At 46.2% G+C, this 23499-nt stretch overlaps 1 protein-coding gene across 6 annotated transcripts in view; it reads left to right on the top strand.

Moving 5' to 3' along the window:
• PPP2R2B (protein phosphatase 2 regulatory subunit Bbeta) overlaps window positions 1-23499 on the top strand; it is a 472951-nt gene that overhangs the window by 418645 nt on the left and 30807 nt on the right. For all 6 annotated transcript variants that reach the window (XM_007451245.1, XM_007451243.1, XM_007451246.1 and 3 more), the window contains one exon: window positions 3477-3641. In XM_007451245.1, coding sequence (XP_007451307.1) covers window positions 3477-3641 — 165 coding nt within the window. The remainder of the gene's footprint in view (window positions 1-3476; window positions 3642-23499) is intronic.

The following is a 23499-nucleotide window of genomic DNA, read 5'->3' as shown; positions in this document are numbered from 1 at the left end:
GGAATGCCGTAAGCGGTTGGGGTCAGGATGAACAGATCTGTCAAGCCCCAGGGTTAATTTAATAGCAATCTGTTGGCTTTCTGCCTTGTATATTAGCCGTGAGTCCAATGCTCTGTTTTGCTTTTGCCGTTTAGTTCTTTGGGACAGCAGGGAAATAATTTGGATAGAGAGCTCTAAAAGATAGGAGAGAGAAAATTGACTGTCAACAAGCATCATTCCATTTCCAAGATAATACAGGGAGCCGCGCACTGCTCCCCTCCTTTCTCCTTCGCTCCCAACATGAAGGGCACAACCACGTATGCTGGAGGCGTGTATCTCCCATTAGAACAGTGTAAGGGAAAAGGCTGGGTTTCTAGGTGATGCAGATGTGAAATATGCTCTCTTGTCATCCCCATAAGCCATTGAATTTTTGGAAACTAGACTCCTTCTCCCAAATGTTTTTAGAACTCAGAAAATCCTCCGCAGTTAACAATTCAAGAAATCCCTTCTCACGTTTCTGTCTCAACTTACGGTTCCAAAAAAAAAAAAAAAAAAAAAAAAATCACATCAGGGAACACAAAAATCCTAGGTCCGATGCTGTGTCCAAATTCTGGTTCTGAAAAATGTAGCCCCCAGAGTGGTCGGTGAATTGAGAGAGCACAGGTTCAAAGCAGGATCCCTGTTGGATTAGCCAGGGGAGTTTCCAGAGAGCCAGAATTACATCACTCGGAAAGGCTGGCGCTGTGAGGGTCATTCATCAGGCGAGGAGAGTGGAGTGTGGTCAAGAACCCAGGCTCTAGAGTTGCACAAACTTGGGTTCAAATCCCAGCTCTACCCTCTATGGTCATAGGACCTTGAGTAACTTAACATCAGTCACTATTTCCTCTGCCAGAAAATAGGCCTATTAATAATCTTAACATCATAAGGGTGAGATGAAGGTCAAATGAGACAATGCATGGCACGTGATAAACATTAACTACTGCTTATTATTATCTTCCTTGTTGTCCTTATCATTACAGTTACTAAAAAGACGATTGGAGTCATGGTTTCTCCCCTGAACCCCACAGAGTCAGACCCAGGGAAGCCCTCTAGTCAAAAGGAAGATGCTTGGGGATGAGGGACGGTGGGCAGGCTTAGAGGTCCAGGATGGATGGGAGGGAAGGAAGGAGGAAGGGTCCAGAGGCAGCAGCCCTAAGCAGACTCAGTTCTGATGCAGTTCTTGATGGTGGAGGATGTTCCCGGTTTCATATGTATGTTTAAGCCCTTCATTTTCACACATTCTAACTTTTGGGCTTTATTTTTAGGTGAGAAAAAAATAACCGTAGACGTGGCACCTCCCGCTACCACACAGCCAAGATCCCTTCCAGTTAAGCTTGTTTTTAGAGCTATACTGGTAGAGGTTGAGAAAGCTGACACCAGATTTTCTTGCCCTATTTTGGGAAAAGAGAAACATGCTCACTGGCACAGTAGGGTATGGAGGCTCTTTCTGGAGGGTGATAAAATCTGACAACAGCTGAACACTAACCTCTGCTTAACCCCACCCTGTATCGTGGCCACAAAGCCCAGGGCATGGGTCATGGGACTGGGGGGAACATCAGAGCTGCAGCTTGGGGCCTCCTTCTGGGGGGCACTGGCCCCTGCTCCCCAGCAAGTGATGCTAACTGCAATAATATTTATAACTCTGGTAGCAGTTGAGTTGAAAGGTAGTATTTTGTGAATCAAAGGAACCCACGTGCTCTGGAGACCCAAGAAATATTTGCATCTGGATTCGTGAGGGAAATTGTAGTAAAATGAAATGTTAGTTGTCTCAAGCTAATTTTAGGAAGAAAACCCAACAGGATTTATAAAAGGCAATTGAAAGGGAAAGAGGCACAAACAAATATACAGCCATTATTGCACCAGATTACATGCCGGAGCATGGGTGATGTTTGATAATAGATGACTACTTTATTAGTGCTAACGTGACTAAAAATATCAGTACAATTACTCGTACCTCATCTAAACTCTAAGGAGGAGATTATGCTCCCAACTTCACGAAAAGCATAGGAGACTTTTATCCAACCTAGTCTAATAGCATTATCTGTATCAAGTTACTGCTTGTTGATTCAATGCAGTGTTTTCCAAAATGTGATATATAAGCTCCTGGCACAGACATAAATATGTTCATTTTAATGGTTAAAAGCATTTATCTTAGGTATGGTATATTATTTAAAATGTAACTAGCTCATTAAACCCATGATTTTATGAATATTGGATTACTGCTTAGGCAAGGCTAAGTAAAGAAAAAAGTGAGTCGATTTAAGTTGATGTGGAGAAAAAATGTTAAGTCAAAAAATGCTACCTAGTGATATACAGGTGGGGCGAAATCACAAATGTGACTCAAAAGTGAGAATCATTTTGGTTCACAACATCCACATCACAAGGCCTGTTCCTTTGCAGGAAGTCGCTGGGTCCTTGGACAGCACCTCAGCCCCAGCCAGGTACCACCGTACCTGGACCCAGGTCTCCCGAGCTATCAGTAGAGGTGGGAAGGGATCAGCCCAAACTCACTCCCACTGAAGACGTTTGTTTCCACTGGGTCACCGTCATAGATGGAAGGCCAAATGTTTCATTTCAATACACAAGGATGTGGTCTTTAAAAATAGATGTATCATAATTCTTGATCAGAAAGGAAAATACTGAGGAGGAAATAACCCGATGATAAAACCAACGGTATATTCCACTGGAGGCTAAAACTGTCATGCTGTACAATTGGATGGCTTCTTTTTAATGCTTAAACTCCCACATAAGCTCTAAAGCAAATCACAGCTTACAGAGGCTTGAGGTCCTGTACATCTTCAATAAGAGAAATTTTGCGTAATTACTAGAGTACAAATCTTGCACCTGAGATAAAATCCTAGTACTGCCACTCTTTAGCCATGTGACTTGGGGCAAGTTACTTACACACGCTGAGCCTCCGTTTCCCCCCTTGAAATAATGGGGGTAAGAAAGTGCTGATTATAGAGCTGTTATGAGGATTAAATGAAATAAAGTACATGATATGATTTTGCACAGTGACTGACCTATAGTCAGTGCTCAATGATTCAAATATATTGGATTATTTAGTTGGAATATATTGGATTATTTAGTTGGAATGGGGCTGCTTTCTTAACCACTGTTGTAAAATGAGAAATGAAAGCCTTTGCAACTTGATACACTTTAGCATGATTGCATGAGCAGGTAACTTTGAGTGATGGGGCATCTACATGTTATGAGGGATGAAATCCTGATAAGGGGCCAGGGAGACCTGAGTTCTAGTGCTACCTATGGCCACTGGGTAACCCTGGGCCTCATCTGCCCGGGACCACTAATACCTGCCTATTTGCTCACAGAGTTATGATGAGGATCCCCCGTGTATGCTCATTGCTAACATGGTACAGTAAAATAAGGCGGTGATGCTACAGTTACCCCCAAGGCTTCCCGTTCTCCTGGTCCCCTCCTTGACTCGTCTGTGCCAGATATCGTCGACATCAAGCCAGCCAACATGGAGGAGCTCACAGAGGTGATCACAGCGGCCGAGTTCCACCCCCATCACTGCAACACCTTCGTGTACAGCAGCAGCAAAGGGACAATCCGGCTGTGTGACATGCGGGCGTCGGCCCTGTGTGACAGGCACACCAAATGTGAGTAGCCAGCAGCCCAGGGCTCATGGCAGGGATGGGCCACTGGCCCCTGACATGCGGGAGGAGAAAGGAGAGGGCCTGGAGGGGTTTGATCTCCTTTCCCACCTCAGACACACTGGGAGTAAAGAAACTACACGTGTTGGCCTGACGCGGGAGTCAGTTCCACGTTTGGTATTTTGATAAGGAGGAAACGTCACGTCTGATCCCACAAACATTGGCTTCCGGCTGTGGAATACAGAGAGGAACAAGACATGAGCCCTGTCATGTAACATTGTGACATGATCTGAATTATGTTTTAAGATTCCTCTTGCTGCTTTGGGGAGAATGAACCTGCAGAGTAGAAGTGGGGGGACCAGTTAGGGGATGGTTGCGATATCCAGGCAGGAGATGCGGGTGACCTGGACGAGGGCAGGGTCTGAAAATGGCGAGGAGTGGACGGGTTCTGGACAGATCTTGGCAGTAGAGTTAACTGGACTTGCCGGATAGTGTGGGAGGCTGAGAATATACAGGAATCAAGAATAGCAGCTGAGGACACTAAGTTAGCACTGTATTGTGTATTTGCAAGGTCTAAAGAGAATAGGCCTTAAAAGTTCTCATCATAAAAAAAAAAAAAAAAAATTGTAACTATGCATGGTGATGGATGTTAACTAAACTCATTGTGGTGATTATTTTGCAGTATATACATGTATCAAATCATTATGCTATTCACCTAAAACTAATATAATGTTATATGTCAATTATACCTCAACTTTAAAAGAAAAATAGCAGCTGGGGGAAAGGGTTAGTGGCTTCTTGGAGAGAGTGAGGCTTTGGGAACCAGCACCCTAGAAGGCCCAGTGATTCTAGTGGGCACCAGGGAAGGGCTTCAGAGAGAAGGGATGGGATAAAGTCCACCAGGCTGACAGGCCCTGGGATCACGCTGGAGTTTTCAGGGTGTTGACTGAGCAAAGCAGCTCCGAACTAGTGGGGGCTGAGTGCTTGGGGACCAAAGGCTAAGACCGATGTAAGCGGGTAAAGCAAGAGTCAGCTCTGGTAGCCAGAATGGGCCTGGAGCTAGCAGGGAGGTTTTCTAGAAGACAGAACTCCCCAGAGTAAAGGTGCCTAGAGGGCAGTGGTCACCCGTGTCCAGTGTCAGACTAAATACCGTGCAGCTGCCAAGATGTTCAGGAGCCACGAGAGCTGTTTGTCTGGCCAGCACCTTCTGCCGGGTGCCACTCTGCCACTACAGCCTGGACAGCCGGGAGTGAAGACCTTTCTCTCCCACAGCCTCAGCTTTCGATTTTAATTCCTACGGGACCTGAGCGATGTGATGACTCTCTGTGTAGGTGTATGGCTAGGAGAGGTGTGAATATCTGGGTCATTTTGATCATTTCTGTTTGCTCATTCGCTGTGAGGAGTATTGCACAGGAGAGCTGGTATGTCTAGTGTAGTGGGATGTAGACTGTGTGGATTCCAGAGTCATACAGACCCAGGTCAAAGGCAGTCTTCACCCCTTATTAGCCGTCTGACTTTGTCCAACTTTCCTTTGCCTTTCTGAGCCTCAGTTTTCTCATATGTAAAATGGGTAAGATAATAACATCCACCTCATGGGTGTGTCATGGGGATTAGATGAGATAACTATTAAGAACTGTTAATGAGTTGTTTCATACTAAGTGTGTTTTATGCTTCCAGGAGATTTCAATTCAGATGATCCACATTTCCAGTACTCAGTCGCCATTGTGTAGCTAGTAGCTACCATATTGGACGGTGCTGATTTAAGATTTCCTTCATTGCAGAAGGTTCTCTTGAAGAGTACCGATCTATACTGTTGGCTCCTTGAGGGTGTGGACTTACTTTGTTTTGTTCACTGCTGTTTCCCTAGCACCTGAAACAGTACCTGGCCCATGATAGATGCTTTATCAATGTTTGCTGGTATCTGTGCTGGTATTGATCTTTGAGCAGTACTTACTTATAAGCCTAAAAGGGGGAAATGTTCAAGGCAGAAGGATCAGCACGTGCAAAGGTGCTGAGGCATGAAAGGTCATAACACTTTGGGAACTGCAGGGTGACTGATATGGCTGCCATATAGGGAATGACTTGGAGAGGGAAGAGTTGAAGTTCAGGAGGAAGGTAGGAGACTGGTCATAATGGCCATGATAATGGACTTGAATTTTCTCTCAAAGTCAGTGAACAGCCACTAGAGTAACCAGGGGACTGATGGGAATTACTTTTTGGAGAAGTTGCTTAGACTGAAGGCAGAAGGTTGGAGGTTGGGTTCTGTCTGGGAGAACAAAGAGTCAAGAAAAGAGGTTAGGAAGATTCTATAACGTACGCAAGGATTTCTTAACGATGCACTATTGAATTGGGGGCACCCGATCCTTTCTTTGGGGGAGGCAGCTGTCCTATGCATCGTAGGATGTTTAGCAGCATCCCCAGCCTCTACACACTAGATGCAGGCAGCAAAGGCCAGTTATGACAACCAAAAATGTCTCCAGACATTGTGATGTATCCTGGGGTGAAAATGGCTCCCAGCTGAGAATCACAGATCTAGACTAAAACTCATTGGCAATCCTTCAGCATGATCTTCTTGTATCTATGATGTATCCATTACTATAAGCACTCTGAGGGGTACAGTGGAAAGGGTAAGACATCTCCTAACACTCAAGGAACTTCAAGTTTGGCTGAGGAGGCAAGATGTACCCAGGACACCCAAATGAGTGGTAGAGACTATTAGGAGTTGGGATATTTGGGGAAGGGGGGGAGAGAGTGACATTGGAGGTAGACCCCACAGGGGAGGCAGAGGCTGAGTGGTAGTGTTGAAACACAAGTAGGAGTTGGTTAGGTAGGAAATAGAGAGAAGGGTGTTTGGGGTTGTACACACAAGAATGGGCAAAAGCCTGAAAGTTAGGAAATGACATGAAATCTTTAAAGAGCAAGAAGTGTTGGGCTTGGGTTAAAAGGGGAATACGGAAGAAAAGAGGTCAAATAGGGATGATGGTTTATATCAAGTCAGTCGTTGAAGGTCAGAATCAGAAGTTATGCCTGCATCCATTCATTCATTCATTCATTGAGTACTTGCTCTATACTCAGAGTCTGGCTCCTATGGTAGCCAGTCCTTCTTAAACTTTTCCACCAAGTACAGCACTCCAAGACCCAGGCTGTGAGCCTGGCTGCTCTGCAGGAAGGGCACCAAAAGGCAATCCAGCCTCTCTGATGTGCTCTGGGTGGCCCGGCCTCTCAGCAAAGGCAAAACTGCACATGCCTGCCAGAGGCCTGAGGCTCCAGGGGAGGTGCTGACCACGGTGGATTTTCTTTGAAGTCTTATTTTGTCATCTTAAAATTTCACATGGATTTTGTATTTTATTCCCATAAAATGACTACTTTCCATTTAATTTAAATATTACATTTCTACCCATCCCCAAATTTCAAGCAAAATGGACATTTCCAAAAGATGCAGCATTTATCTATGGCTTCCTATACCACATGGTGCACCCCCGTATCGTCCTCCTTCCTGACCTCCGAGGATGCATACATGTGCCCCAGTTTGCGAAGCACAGCTCCAATATGTGGAGAGCAATTGGAGATCATTTGGCTGGAGAACAGAGCTATAGAATTTATGTTTTATGGAAGATTAACACAGTGGTGGTGGGAAGAAACATAGGAGAAATAGAAGGTTTTGCTTTAGTCTCAATACAATGGAAATTCATAACCTAGATAAGAATGGTAGCACAGGGAACTCTACTCAGTACTCCGTAATGGCCTATGTGGGAAAAGAATCTTAAAAAGAGTGGATATGTGTATATGTATGACAGACTCACTTTGCTGAACACCTGAAACTAACACAACATTGTAAATCAACTATACCCCAATAAAAAATTTTTAAAAAAGGATGGTAGCTATGGAAATTGAAAGAAAGGAAAGGGAAAAAGAAACATTTTTCTTTCAAAATAACTGTGGGGATGTAAAGCAATATTAGAGATTGGTGTTCACCACACGTGGATATTACTTGTTCAATATCCTTCCCCCCTAGACTGTAAACTCGCTGAGGACAAGAACTGAATCTGTTTTGCTCACAGCGTATCACAAAGGACTGACACACAAACAGGTGCTCAGTAAATATTGACTTAATAAATAAATAAATTTATGCCTGAGAGTTGACATAAATGGCATGTGGATGGCGGACTAATAAGAAGCCATACTGAAGGAGTGAACGGTTGAGGACCAGTCTGGGACATGCTGTGTGGGAGGTGACATAAGCTGTCTGACTGGGCTTGAGGGGCCACCAACCCAAAGTGGATGCCAGAGATGGCACGAGAAGCCCGGTGTGTTCACAGCCCAAAGTGGCAGACACCAGCCTGGGCTCTGGGGTCAGACAGACCCACAGGAGGGGAAGCTGACTGGGAGGCTTGGTGAACTCTGAACTCAAGATGGAAACAGGATAAGGCCTTAGGCATTTCCAGAGCTAGAATTGTTTAGAGAAGAAGCTTTGGAATAAGGACACAGCTCTGTCGCTCAGCAGCTGTGTGACCCCCAATCAAGTTTGGAATCCCTCTGAATCCCAAGTTCCTCCTCTGAACATAGAAATAATATAATAAAGACCATCTCATAGGGCTGGCTGTTCCCAAGGAGTAACTGTCCTCAAGTGTATAAGAGCCTAACCCTCTGCCAGGCACACAGGAGACAGTGAACGGCAGCAGCAGTTACCACAGTTACGCCTCCTGAGTACCCCCTGGTTCCAGACCTGCAGCTCTAAGAGGCCTGAACCTCCAACCTTTATTCCGTGTCCACAAGCCCCATTAGTCACTTATTTAATTAGTACTTGTTGAGCACATACTATATGTCAGGTACTGTACCAGACTCTGGGGACACAATGGTGAGCAAAACCAGATCTGCTTTCCTCCCTCTTAGAGCTCAAGGTCTATACTAGTGAGGGTCTCCAGAGGAACAGAACCAATAGCAGATATATATACACATATACATATATATATATACACACACACATACACATATACACATGTGTATGTATATATAAATGTGAAAGATTTGTTATAAGTATTCATAGCAATTAAGGTCATGCAATCATGGAGGCTGACAAGTCCCAGGATCTTCAGTGGGGCAGCCGCAGGAGAGCCGATGAGGTAGTTTTAGTCCAAAGGCCAGCAGACTCTTGACCCCGGAAGAGCTGATGGTCCAGTCCAAGTGCGAAGGCAGGAAAAAAATTGATGTCCCAGCTCGAAGGAGTCACACAGGAGAATTCCCTCTTGTTGGGAGGAGGGTCAGCCTTTTGTTCTATTCGGGCCTGCAACTGATTGGATGAGGCCCACCCACATTAGGGAGGACAATCTGCTTTACTCAGTCTGTTAATTTAAATGTTAAATTCATTCAAAAATACCCTCCTAAACCCCCAGGATAATGTCTGACAAAATATCTGGGTACCCCATGGTCCAGTCAAGTTGATGCATAAGATGAACTATCACACTGTCTAAGGAGAAAAGACGCATTCATCAGAGAATCACAGATAGATAGTGACAATGTGACTGTAATAAGTGGTATGAAAAAGAGTCTTGTGGTGTCGTGAGGGGATGTGACAAGGACCTTATGCCGCAAGGCCGTGACCACCGAGCTGCTACCTAAAGACTCAGACGTTCCCTGGGGAAAATATTGGGAAGGGTCATCAAGCCCTCACACCCAGGAGCCCCCTGGAGGCTGCTTCTCTCTGCAGCCTTGGTCCCTCACAGCCCTCGAGAAGTAGAGCCCAGGGGACAGTCCCTAGGGAGGCTGGGAGCTAGCTGGCCACCTGCAGACCCCTGCTGCAGCCCTGCCTCCCCACGCCCCATCCCGACACCAACAGTGCTCTGAATTGCCAGCCGCCAGCCTCCTAATCTAATTAAGAAGCGAACGAAATTCATTTTCCTGACTCGTCCAAAGTGCCGACCTTCGTCACTGTGCATCTCCCTTTGTTTGGCTGCTGCAGCGGCAGCAGCCCGAGCTCCCGCCAGCTGGGAAAACAAGTTCAATCTGACCCCGCACCTGACATTTCATATTGATTTTCTCCATCCTCCTCCAACACCAGCCTTCCGTCGACCACGGTTCAGCCCGGCTGTGCGAACGGAATGGAGACAGTTCATCAGAGTTCAAAACGAAAAGCAACATTGGCTTTCGGAGATGAACTCCGAGAAGGAGGGTATTTAACAACCATCAATGTTTAATCAAAATGCCGAGGAGTTCCGTGTCATCAGAGCTGCATATATTAATTTCCATACGTCCCTCGCTCTGCATACTCAGCAGGGGTTGGAAAGGATGATTCTCTTCCTCATCTCTCAGGTTTTTTTTCCGTCGCTTCTGGCGGTAATGACAAGGCTTGTATCTGCAGTTTGAGATTCTAATGGCTGAAACAACAGGGTGTTGATGGCAGCAGCAGCGGCTGGCCTGAATCTTGCTGTTCCCTTTTAATGCGTGAGTACTGGGAGTTGAGTGAAGAAACTGGCCAGGTGTGATGAATGACAACCAAGGGAACGAGAGAGAAATTAGATCTAAATTCCTTTCCAAGACCCACAGGAATCTGGCCCCTGTCCACCTTCCCATCCTCAGTTCCCTGTAGTCTGGCCACACTGGTCTGCTTCCTGTGCCTTCAACACACCAACCCCTTTGTGCCTCAGGCCCTTTGCACAGGCTCTTCCCCTACCTGGAATGCTCTCCCACCAGGCCCTCCCTTGTTTAGACTGCTCTCATTTTGTAGGTCTCTGGGAAAACATCACCTCCTCAGAGAGGACTTCTCTTTTCCCCCCATCTGCACCCTATTTCTACTGCATCACCCTATTTTATTTCTTTGTGCGTTTCTTAGTACTCAGCTATAGATGTTTGTTTTTCTTCCTCTGTCTCCCTGACTAGAATGTAATCTCCCTAAGGGCAGGGACTTTATTTTACCAACCCCTGCATTACCAACCCAGCTACAAATGGGGCTTCACTGAACAACTGTGGTAGAAAAGCAGGCAGGTGGGAAAAGACAGATGAAAGAAGGTGTTTTCATTTACTAGAGTTGCTATAATAAAATACCATGAACTGGGGGGCTTAGAAAAACAAAATCTTACTGTCTCCCTGTTCTGGAGGCTAGAAGTCCTAGACCAAGGTATCAATAGGGTTGGTTTCATCTGAAGGCTGTGAAGAAAGGATCTCTTCCAGGCCTCTCTCCTTCGCTTGCTGGTGACCATCCGCTCCCTGTGTCTTCACATCATCTTCTCTCTGCACCTGTCTGTGTTCAGAACTGCCCTTCTTATAAAGACACTCATCATATTGGATTAGGCTCCACTCTCATGACCTCATTTTTTAATTTAATTACCTCTTTAGAGACCCTACCTCCAAATATGGTTACATTCTGAGGTACTGAGGATTAGTATTTCAACATAAGAATTTGGGGAGGGGGTACACAATTCAGCCCCTAATAGAAGACCTGAAAGTCATCCAGAGCACAGTCCCTGGAGCTGACAGCTCCAGGTGTGGGTCCCAGGCCCGCTCGTTGCAGGCAGCCTGGGCAAAGCGCCAATGCTGATCCTTTCCTCCAGGTGGTAAGGGTGAAAAGTGGGCATGGACCAGCTCTTAGTGCAGCCCCTGACCTGTCGTGAGCACAGTGTGTGTGACTGTTATTGAACGTGGTGGGGGACAGAGGACAGGGGCAATAAAAACCTGTATGTGGAGCCTCTACACCTCCCCCGTGACCTCCGTGTGTTTTATGGTGACGGTGCCTGGATACCTTCCTATGGTGCCGAAACATACTTGCTCTCTGAGCAAAGAGGACTTAAACTGATTTTAGAGGCGATGAGGTGCTAAGAAGCCTGTTTCCTATTCAAAAACCACTCATAAGGGGAGGGGGTCTTGAATAAGTAGTTTGTTTTTACAGCATGAAAGAAAAGCAGCAGGTTAGGAGTATGGGATTACCAGATACATACCACTATATATGAAGCAGAGAAACAACAAGGGCCTACTGTATAGCACAGGGAACTATATTCGATATCTTATAACAACCTATAATGGAAAAGGATCTGAAAAAATATATATGTATGTATATGCAGGTACATATTTATATAACTGAATCACTCTGCTATACACCTGAAACTAACACAATCTTGTAAATCAATTATACTCCACTTAAAATAAATAAATAAAAATCTTTAAAAAAAAATTTTAAGAAAAAAAGAAAAGTAGCAGTTGGAACCCTCAAATGGGAGTGGGACTAGAGAAAGAGGTTCCTGTGAAGATCCGTAGAGATGTAACCTGCCAACTACCTGTGAACACGGTTAAAGATGGAGCCGGTGGGGAAATGCCTATGATAAATGTTAAAGCAGCACACAAGATTACAAGCCCACCCTGAATTCAGCATTGTGAAGAATACGTGTAGACAAAGACTGGGGCTCTTCATGAAAGGGATGATGTCAGGGCAGCAGACTTCGGGCAGCTTTCCTATTTTCCAGATACTCCTCAAGGTTGTAGTTTTACTTCTATAATTGGGAGAAGCCTGGTGGATAACAGGAGAGCCCGCTGGGTACTCCAAGGGCAGAAAGAGGAGATTCACACACCATTGACGGCACCTGTCTTAGGTACTGGGACACACACCGTTGACGGCACCTGTCTTAGGTACTGGGGCGGGCCAGGGGGTGGGGAGCCCAGGATGACATTTCCTGTCTTAGCCCATTCGGGCTGCTATAATCAAATACCACAGACTGGTCGGCTTAAACAACAAACACTTATTTCTGGAAGCTGAGAAGTCCAAGATAAGACACCAGCAGATCCAGCGTGTGGTGAAGACCAGCTTCTTGGTCCATAGATGGCCATCTTCCCTCGCTGTGTCCTTGCATGGCAGCAGGATGTGAGGCAGCCTTGGAGTCTCTTTTTCGTAAGGTCACTAATCCCATTCATGAGAGCTCCACTCTCATGACCTAATCACCTCCCCAAACCCCCTTCTCCAAATACCATCACACTGGGGATTAGGTTTCAGCATCCGAATTTCAGGGGACACAGTCATTCAGTCTATAGCGTTCCCTGTAAGCACAGCCCAGAACATGTCTGCTTTGTTTCTTCTCTTCTGTCAAACTAAACTGACAGTAGTGGATGACCTCAGAGAAGGGCCAAGATAGGGAAGGAAAATCAACATGGTGTCCACTATCAGTCTCTGTCCGCGGCCTAACTGTGTGATCTTAACCGGGTTGCTTAACCTCTCTGTGTCTGAATTTGCTCACCTATAAGATATGACTAGTAGCGGCACTTACCTTATTAGGGGGCATGGGAGGATTCAATGAGAAGACACCATGAAGCCTTAGAACAGTGCCTGGCCCAGGCACTGATAAGAACTCCGTGTTTGTTATGGTCATGAAGATGATGCTCTCTTACTTCCCTTCCAAACGTGTCTAAGAGCAGGAACGGGGGAAAAGCAGCCATAGTCGTGATGTAGTCGTGTCAGCAGCCAGAATCATAGGGAACTTCTGTGACGTTTGCTATATCCAGAAAGTAAGCCAAGGTCCTGACAACGCTATGGGGGGCATCCTAGTATCTGTCACATTTTACAGATGAGGAAACTAGCTAAGAGGAGGAATGATACTCCGCGGCCACCAAAGAACAAGTGACGCCTGGGGTTTGATCCAGACTTGTGCCTCTTAACGAGGACTCCAGAAATCACTTGCTCAACTAAGATTTATTCAACATCCACTCATTCCTGCCTTCAGGGAGCTTACATCCTAGCGTGAAGGGAGGAAAGAAAATATATACTAGTACACAAATGAGTGAGATAATTTCTGACACTGATAAAAGCTATAAGAAAATTAAAAGGGTTAACGAGTAGCCAGGGTGGTGAGGGAAAGCCTTTGAACTGAGACCCGAATTGTCAAGAGGAGCCAAACAGAGAGATGATATCAAAGTAGGAAGACCTTGACATAGGGACAACCGTGTGTGTTCAAAGAAGAGAAAAAAGACCAGTGGATGGAGCTCGGTGAGCTGGGAAACAGAGTGGAGGGTGACGCCGAAGAGGCAGGCTGGGGCCAGATCATGGAGAGCCTTGCAGACCAGGGCAGAGAGCCTGGATTTCATTCTAAGTGTGATGGAAGCTAGTAGACAGTTCTAAGCAGGCAAGTGAATACTCTGTTTATGGTCTTAATTTGCTAAAAGGGTTGGCAGGCCAAGAAGCTCTGGGACCATTTAGGAGGTCCTTGCCATGGTCTGGGAGGAAACGATAGTGGCTCTGACCGGGGCTTGGGTGGGTAGTGATGGCGTGATAAGTGGACAGACACAGAATCTACTGAGGCGGTAAGGCTAAGAGGACTTGCTGAGAGGCTGAAAGTGGAGAGGTGACAGAAAGGGAGGATTCTGAGCAAACTTAGGTTTTGGTTTCGAGCTGCCGAGGGTATAGTGGTGACACATACTGATGAAAAGGCTCAGGAAGGAACAGGTTTGGTGTGGAAAGACCAAACACACGTCTCTTTTGGATGTGTCCGGATTGAGATGCCTATGGTACGCACAGTTAGAGAAGCCTGGTAACAAATGGATACCTGAGTCTGGAAGTCAGGGGACAGGTCTGGGCTGGAGATAGAAATTTAGGAGTCATGAGCATCTCGTGGTCTTTAAAGCCATGGGACAAGGTGAAGTCACTTAGGAGAGAAGATATAGATGCAGAGGAGTGGAGAGTCCAGGATGGAGGCCAAGGGCACGTCAGCATTTGCCAGTGGGGTCGGGGGGAACAGGGGGCAGCCTTTTACAAGAGACTGAGGATGAGCTGCCAGGGAGGTAAGAGGAAAACCAAGGGGTGGCGTTGAGTAAGCATATAAGCCAAGAGAAGGGAGTGATTGAGAAAGACACCGGGATCAGTTATGTCAAATGCTTCTGCGAGGTCAAGAAAGATGGGAGTAGAGAGGTGATCGTGCGATTCAGGCTCATGGAAATCTTTGGCCATTAATTAGTTAAAGTAAAAGCAATTAGCAGACTGCCTGGCACATTAGGTTCCCAAGGCATATTTGCTGGATGAAGTCAATCACAAATGCGGACTCCATGCTCAGTGTCTGATGACACAGAGCAGATTCCTCAGTTGCATCTTAATTCCGTCATAGTTTGGCCAGACCTGCCTCACTCCTCACCTGCCCCAGAGGTCCCATCCTATTGAGAGGGTGTGGCTTGTGTTGGGGACTTGCAGGAGGTGAAGCTGGCCAGGGTGAGGAGCCATGGGTCCTCTCAGCGGCGGTGACGGGCAGTCTTGCAGCACCCGTCCTCTTGCATCGGCTCTACCGGTGAGACTGGTGCCCTTCCACCCTGGCAAATCTGCAGCTCCAAATGTGGCCACAGAAATTCCCTCCTTCAGATGAAACCAAGGCAGGCTGGCTGTCCAGGGGTAGTCAGCCACAACCCTGCAGTGCACTTAAATCTGCCTGTCATAGGCCTGGTGTGAAGATGATCTGACCTTTCCATGTTGTGGGGAAAAGGTATAAGCACTTTAGGCTTTCAAGTCTGAGGTGTTTTAGTGAATAGCGTCATTAGAGAAACAGCTTGGCTTCCAATGCAAACGGGGCAAAGTTTGATGCCTAAGCTAATCATCTAAATCAGAAATTCCATTTTCCTTTAAAGGTGCGTATCGCGGAGGGGGATGGATACTAGTTTTGAGCTCTTCTAGGTCTCAATTAAGCTTCATAGCAACCAAAGAAGATTGGTTTTAGTAACTCCAGTTTACAGATGAGGCACAGAGAGGTGAAGAAACTTGCCACAGAGCACAGTGAAAGAGCTAAGATTTGAACCCAGGTCTGTCTGCTTCGGGGAAGAATATGAGAAGAATGAATTCTTCTCCTGGGTATTTGACAGCAGAAGAAAGAGTGTGATCTTTTTCTAACATCCGCAAGGATAATTTCACGGGACTCCATTTTATATAATCCCCATGAGCTGGATTGCTCAGCCCAACAGCTTCCAGTGGCAGCACTAACTCTGCCCTTGCACAGAACATGAAATCCACTATCTCATTCATCACCTTCATCTACAAACTTAATTGCCAAGTCCTGATGCTATAGGCCACTAGATCCCTTAATAAACCTACGGCTCATTCCCCAGATCTCTGATAGGATGTGTCCAAAGGCATCAGCTGAGGCTGCAGCTGCAATGCATCTTAAAACCTCTGAGGTTTGGGACAGCTTCCAAAAGGGGTTCAGTATTGATTGGGGGTGTAATTAACAGTGTTTATTGCAGGGTGGGGGCTTGGTTAGGTTAAAAAGACAAGGCCCTTTATTAAAACTGCTTTTAATTTTATTAAAAATTCTGATGACAGGATTACAAACACACACAGACACCCACGCCCCTGCTCCTGGAGAAAAGCCAGAGCCCTGCTACAAGCAGCAGAATTCACGGAAACCCACCCACTGCCCCAGTCCAGCGTCTACCCCATTCAAGCTTGGCAGCGATTAGCAGCAGAACAGGCAAGGCCCAAACCATATAGTATAAATAGACTCCCTTCCCCCTTCCTCATTTCCATTTTTGATTAATTTAACCAGTTCTGTCAATTAGTCATCCTGGAGACTCCAGTTGAGTGGATTTTCCTAAGAACAAGAAAGCTTATTAATTTTGGAGGCAAGTGTCATTCATTAGCACTTGCCACTGTCCCAGGTCCCGCCCTCTCCCCCCGCAGGAGGTCTTAGATAAGAAGGCAGCGGAGGCTGAAACTGGTTCAGGCATGTGGCTGCAGCCCCAGAGACACACAGAACAGGAAAGGTTGGCCATGAGGTTATAGGCGGCTCTGGCTGCTCTGGGCTTGGGACATCTCGAGGCCACTTACCTGTCATCACGGCCCATGACAAGCCATCACTGGCAAAGCAGTCACAGACACCGGATAAGCATTCTCAATTTGAGGTTCAGGAGAACGCCAGTCAAGGGGATACACCCAGGAGAAATTTTCCCCAGGGAGGGACATTGACCTGACAGAGCCTAGGGAGGGCTCTGGCCAGGGCAGGATGGCTCTTACAATTAGCCTGTCTCTTCCCACCAGAGGGGACATCAAAGTTCACCTCTTCCTTTTTGTATTTAGTTTCCTATGGCTGCTGTAACAAATGTCCACCAACTTAGTGACTAAAACAACATAAACTTGTCATCTTATAGTTCCGTGGGTCAGAAGACTGACATGGGTCTCACTGGCTGAAATCCAGGTGTAAGGAGGGCTGTGTTCCCTTCTGGAGGCTCAAGGGGACAGTCTGTTTATTTGCCTTCTCCAGCTTCTTGAGGCCGTCGCATTCCTTGGCTTAGGGTCCCTTTCTCCATCTGAAAGCCAGCAACAGTGGGACAAACCCTTCTCCTGCCCTGTCACCCTGATTCTCCTCTTCTGCCTCCGTCGTCCACATATAAGGACCATCGTAGCCAGTGGGAAGCAGCCGCATGGCACAGGGAAACCGGCTCGGTTCTTTGTGGCTGCCTGGAGGGGTGGGATAGGGAGGGTGGGAGGGAGGGAGATGCAAGAGGGAAGAGATATGGGAACATATGTATATGTATAACTGACTCACTCTGTTATAAAGCAGAAACTAACACACCATTGTAAAGCAATTATACCCCAATAAAGATGTTAAAAAAAAAAAAAAAAAAAAAAGGACCATCGTGATTACAGTGGGCCCACACAGGTGATCCAGGCTAATCCCCTTACTTTAAGGTCAGCTGATGAGCAGCTTTAATTCCACCTACAATCTCAATTCCCCTTTGCCGAGAAAGGGAACACATTCATGAGCTCTGGAGATTAGAACATGGACATCCTTGAGGAGGCCTTATTCTGCCTATCATACTCTTCACGCTTCACCACGTGGACTAAGTACCCTCCATCAGAGCACCTGATATGATAGGTTGAAATGACCTGCTTGCGTTTCTATCCTGGTTTTCCTCCAGGATGGCTAAGGCTGTTTATTTTCCCCTTCTACACTTAGCATAGTGAAGGTGCTAAATAAATGCTTGTAGAACAACTAGAGTCACGCAGTTTGATAAACTTGTACCCACTCGGTGCTTCTCTTTACACAAATGAAGAGGCTCCCACCAAAGAGTGGCTTACCCCATCTGTGTTCACTCATTTCTAGCTTTGGAACGCTTTGGCATTTGTAGGCAAAGGGAAGTGGGGTCTATGAAATGATGGTACGCCACCTACTGTTCATTTATTCAACAAATATTTCTTGTTGCTAGTATGTTCCAGGTGCTGTTCCAGGCACTAAGAATATGGTACCTCCTTCCCTCATGGCACTCTATCCAGGTAGATTAAGAGAGACAGCAAACACATAGGTAGATAAGATAAGACAAGATTTGGTGAAAAGTGTTTCTAGAGAAGCAGCAGCAGCAATGCAGAGGCTGTGAGTCTGCACTGTGCTTGGCAAGTCAGGGGGCAGAAGGAAGACCAGTTCGGCCACCTACAGTGTCGTGAGAAGGGGCAGCAAGAGGGGAAGTGGGAGGAGGAGGCTGGTGGCTCAGATCACACGAGGACTGTACACTCAGGGTAGTCACCGCCAACAACCCAGGGGCCTCATTCTCACTGGATTGTATGCAAAGGACTTGGGAGTTAGGCAACATGGTAGCCCTGTAGGCAAAGGCAAGGAATTTGGCTTTTATTTTATTTAAGAAGGAAAATCTGGTAGGGTTTGAGGAAAGGAGTAACGTGGTTATACTTGTAAATATGTCACTCTGTGGCTATGTAAAGAATGAAGCATCAGGAGGAAGAGTGGTTACTGGGAGAAGTTAGAAAGCCATCAGAATGGTCCAGGCAAGGGGGGTGATAGTGGCTTGGACTAAGATTGGGCCGATTTGGGCTACATTTTGAGTGTAAAATTAACAGGACTTTTTTAAAAAATTTTTATTTTATGTTGGAGTATCGTTGATTCACAGCGTTGTGTTAGTTTCAGGTGTACAGCAGAGTGATTCAGTTATACATGTACATGTATCTATTCTTTTTCAGATTCTTTTCCCATTTAGGTTATTACAGAGTACTGAGCAGAGTTCCCTGTATATACAGTAGGTCCTTGTTGGTTATCCATTTTAAATATAGCAGTGTGTACATGTCGATCCCAAACTCCCAATCTACCCCTCCCCCTCTAACCCTTCCCCACCGCCCCGGTAACCTTAAGTTCATTCTCTAAGTCTGTGAGTCTATTTCTGTTTTGTAAATAAGTTCGTTTGTATCATTTTTTTTTTTTTTTTTTTAGATTCCCCATATAAGCAATATCATATGATATTTGTCTTTCTCTGTCTGACTGACTTCACTTAGTATGATAATCTCCAGGTCCAGGACCTTTTAAAAAAACTAGATGTGGAAGGTGAGGTTAAGGGAAGAATCCAGGGCGACGCCTAGCTTTTTGGCCTGAGCACATGTTTCGATGAAGGGCATTGAATGAGTTGGCAAAGACTAGGGGAGGGACAGTCTGGGGAGAAAACTCACAAATTCCATGGACTGGAAGATTCACATTAAAAAAACGAAGCATAAAATGATTAAATGGGTACCTTTTACCGTTGCACGCTTTACCACTTACAGAACCCCTTCTCGCCCATTATCTTAATTGATCTTCATAAAACTCTTTGAGGGCTTCCCTGGTGGCGCAGTGGTTGAGAGTCCGCCTGCCGATGCAGGGGACGCGGGTTCGTGCCCCGGTCCGGGAAGATCCCACATGCCGCGGAGCGGCTGGGCCCGTGAACCATGGCCGCTGAACCTGCGCGTCTGGAGCCTGTGCTCCGCAAAGGGAGAGGCCACAACAGTGAGAGGCCCGAGTACCGCAAAAAAAAAAAAAAAAAAAAAAAAAAAAAAAAAAAAACAACTCTTTGAGTTCAGAGTCTTTCTTCCTTTCTACAGCTTGAGGAAATCAAGGCCCGGAAAAGATAAATCTAATACACTGATAAAGATCATGGTTTATCATGGGTTTATTTCTTGTTTCATATAATGAATTCGGCCACCTTCAGTACTTGCCCAGCACTGGAGGATAAAGAAGGGAAGGGGGAATCTCGTTCGTGTGTAATTGACACATGTTTAAGTATATCAGCTAATTTGAGCCCCTCTTGCAGTTCACGTAATTCTATTTTGACAGCTTGGTAGGTGGCATCAATAACTCAGCTGTGAAATCTGCTGTCCACTCAAGCAGCTTCCAGCCCCATGCGTGCACGTCCCTTTATCTGCTGAATTACTCGAAGCACCTGCTGGCCTGCCATCATAATCAAGCACAGCCCGACGGCAGCAGAGGGCAGGAGAATGCTCACCCCCAGGGGGCTTAAAATGATACTTGCTTTTATCTTCTATCTTTAACCTGAACATAAGGATTTAAATAGGATTTATCTCCTAGATGGTCATCCTTAATCCCCAGGTCGACTTAATCTTAAAATTTTGGTGTCATTTGAAAACCCCTATAATGTAGTGAAATTGTCATTGAAGGGTTACATCTGAGATAAATGGGATCATCAAGCTTAGGAAAAAGGTGGTGAGATCAAAGCAAGCAAGCAATCTGTCAATAAGTGTGTGCAAGGTATTGTGCTAAACACAATGGGATGACAGCCTTATAAGATGCACTTACTGCTTCAGTGTACTTAACCATGGTGGGACAAGAGGATGTGAAATTATGGAAGGTATCTAATATAAAGTTCATTTTAAATTGAATGTGAAATTTAGATTCCCAACATCAAAGAGAGAAAATGCTGACCAAATAGCGTTTATGCTGGACATTGTGTTGGATGTTGAAATGAACTGTGATGGCAAACGTCATCCTCAGTGTATCCTAGGTATGCCCCAAAGTAGCATTTTTCAGTCCCTGTTTACTGAGAATCTTCTGTGTTCATATCATTGTAACAGCACAAAACTACACATTTGTCTTACTACAACACATGGTCGCTAGCCCACTAGGAAGGTTATTAAGGAGCAGAAGCACTCTGAGGATAGTGCCTGATGAATCATGGCTACTAAATCATACTGAATGAATGAATGAGTGAGACATGTTCATAAAAGGTCTAACATCAGATAAAATGTGGTATGTGTCTCACAATACACTAGTGCTGTGATTCTTAAACTGTGTGTAAATGAAGGCTTCGGGTCTTCAAAGTGAAAATTCTCTTCGGATTTCTTTTAGTTAGGTTAGCGAAAACAGATACTATTGTAGGTCTTTTGTAAAAGCAAAGTGGCAAAAGGCAAACATTTGAAAAGCAGGGGATACCCTGCATGCTGTTGTGGCCAGTGGTGTTGGTTCTAGGGTCAGACAAACCCAGTGTGAACTTAACTGCTTGGACTTGAACTTAACCTCTCTCTCTAAGCCTCAGTGTCTCCCTCTATAAAATGGGGACAATAACAGAACCTGCATAATTGGATGGTTGTGAGGATTCAGCAAGATAATGCCTGGCCCACGGTAAGCAGTCCGTATTTATTTATGAATGTTTTATTCTTATCACAACAATCCAGGAGCTCAGAGTTACAGATGAGAAAGCGGAGACTCAGAAAAGCAAGTAATTTACATGAAGTCAAGCATTGAATCAAGGGTGGAACCGAGATTCAAACGCAGGTGTAAAGCCCGTGGTTGAAGCTGTTGATAGACAGTGCCTAGAGAGGCTTCCCGTCTTTGCCTCACTGGGCCCAAGTGGGAGGTAGCTGGATAGGCCAGGTCCCGGGAGAGCAGAGAACAGCACAGGCATTTCACTGGTGGAGTCTGGCCTTCAGGAAGTCAACATGCTATGGTTCCCTTGTTTCCTGATCACCCGAGGCGGGTGACCCGAAGCGCAGGGTGTGAGCAACAGTGGAGATGGAAAGATCTCCTACTCTTCAGCCAAATTCAAAATGAGAAAAGGGCACAGACGGTCCCTTCTTTCCCATGACCAAGTCATTCAGCGAAAGTGCTTGCTGAGGGATAAAGCCTTTATTTTCTCCAGTGATTGCAAAATGTGTCTTCTCTCTGCATCCGAGCCCAGAGCCTTCGGGTCCCAGAGGCCTCGAAGTGATGATGCTATGTCTGGAGCCAGTGGGAGGGCCTAGCAGGTAATAAGGTGATCAACAGATTTGACGATTGTTCTCCACGTCGCCCCTGGTGCCTGCTGTTAGGTCCATAAGAGACATCTCTGCTCTGGTTAATTCTCTGTGGTTGGTGAGAACACACACCTAATGAAGTCCAAATCAGGGGTTTAAGCCCTAGACCAATTCAATTCATTTTACCGGGACCATGCCCTCGGAGATGGGGGCTCCCTCTGCCTGTGAGCACCAGGTTGAAGGGGTCACCCTTGCTAAACATGGGACTGGAGGAGAAATGATGCAGCATGGGGGGACAGTAGTGGGCTATAGAACCAGAGCTAGGTTTACATCCTAGCTCTGCCTCTTCCTGGCCTGTGACAAAGCCAGATGACTCTCTGATGTGTCACGGCTACTAAGGCATACTGAATGAATGAATGAATGAGACGTTTAGAAAAGATCTAACATCAGTAAAATGTGATATGTGTCTCCCAATACACTTTCTGCATCTGTAAAGCCGGCAGCTTGTGCGAGTGGAACGGACTATCACACCCGTAAAGAGTCTAGCGCAGGGCCCAGTGGATGGGAGGCAATGGCTCCACCTACTCCAACACGGTAGCTCTGGCCACTCCATGGATGCAAGTTCCAGGAGCATTCGGGCACACTGCTGACTCTCCCCAAGTTAGGAGCAATGTTTGCCTGTAGAAAGCCGGAGCTGGGAGCACAGAGGCATGCACAGGAGCCGTGAGGATACAGTGAGGCAGTGACCAGCCCACACCCGCGTCCCTCTGTGCAGTGCTTGGCCCATGCCGAGATGGACCCTCCTCGCCCCGCTTTGCACGGAGATGACTGCCAGAAGGGAGCTGCTCCCCTCTCCCTTTCCGTGTTTATGCCTCTCATTGCAGTGATTATGTAGACAGCCTAGAAAACGGGGGCATCTTGGGAGTGCAGCCCTGGCCTCGCGGTGCCATGACAACCAGCTTCCGAGCAATCACCCCTAATAATGGCCACACACGGTCTCCCAAGGGAGTTCGAGCTTCTCTTGGAGCAGCTGGACGCAGTTTCCTGTTGGAAACAAATTATGAGAGGGACAGAGAGAGAGAGAAGGAGAAAGCAGGGAGTTAAGACGTCTAACCTGTGATGTACGGAGCGCACCCAGGGACCTGGGGACGCTGCATCAGGTTCCTGGAGCCCACTGGCTATAGGAACATGTAATTCCACAGTAGGAGGTATACAACCCCATGGACACCTTTGTCGCCCACCCCCCGACAGAGAGAGGGATATCACGGAGTGAAAGACCAAATATGAGGGCTTGTAATGCTGGGCCTCACTGCTACCAGATTTCTTCATTAGGCTCCTGTCGAGACGCCCACTGCCAACTCATCTTGTCTGGACTGGAGCCGTCCTTTCCTGCTGCCAGCTGGTGAGAAGATGCTCAGAGCCCTCCTTCAATCAGTATCTTTCCAGAATGACAGTTCTCAAAAAGGCACCTGCCCCCACTGGGCTAATAAATGATTAATCCTCACAAAGGAAGAACAGTCAGGCCCCCCATGAATAAACTTACCTGTGGATGCGAGCCCAAGTTCAGCCTTTAGAGTGACAGGCGAGCCCTGAGCCAAACAGGTTCTTGCCTCCCCTCTCTTTAGATCACAGATTCTAGCTCCTTCATGAGAAAGGTCTAACCCAGAGCTAAGGAGCCCTTAGGACACTGTCCTCACCCAGGGAGCACAGGTCCCAGTCTCTCCAAGCTGTAAAATGAAAATCGTTCTGTCAGGGAGCACGTACTGTTATTATCACCAGTGCCACCTTTCTGTGGATCCCATTCCCTGAACTAGGATTACTTGTAAATTCTGAATATATATATATATATATACATATATATATATATATATACACACACACACATATATATATATATTTTTTTTTTTTTTT

This window comes from Lipotes vexillifer, unplaced genomic scaffold (genome assembly GCF_000442215.2).
Source record: "Lipotes vexillifer unplaced genomic scaffold, Lipotes_vexillifer_v1.1 scaffold754, whole genome shotgun sequence".
Classification (NCBI taxonomy): domain Eukaryota; kingdom Metazoa; phylum Chordata; class Mammalia; order Artiodactyla; family Lipotidae; genus Lipotes; species Lipotes vexillifer.
This window is presented reverse-complemented; position numbering and strand designations above follow the sequence as displayed.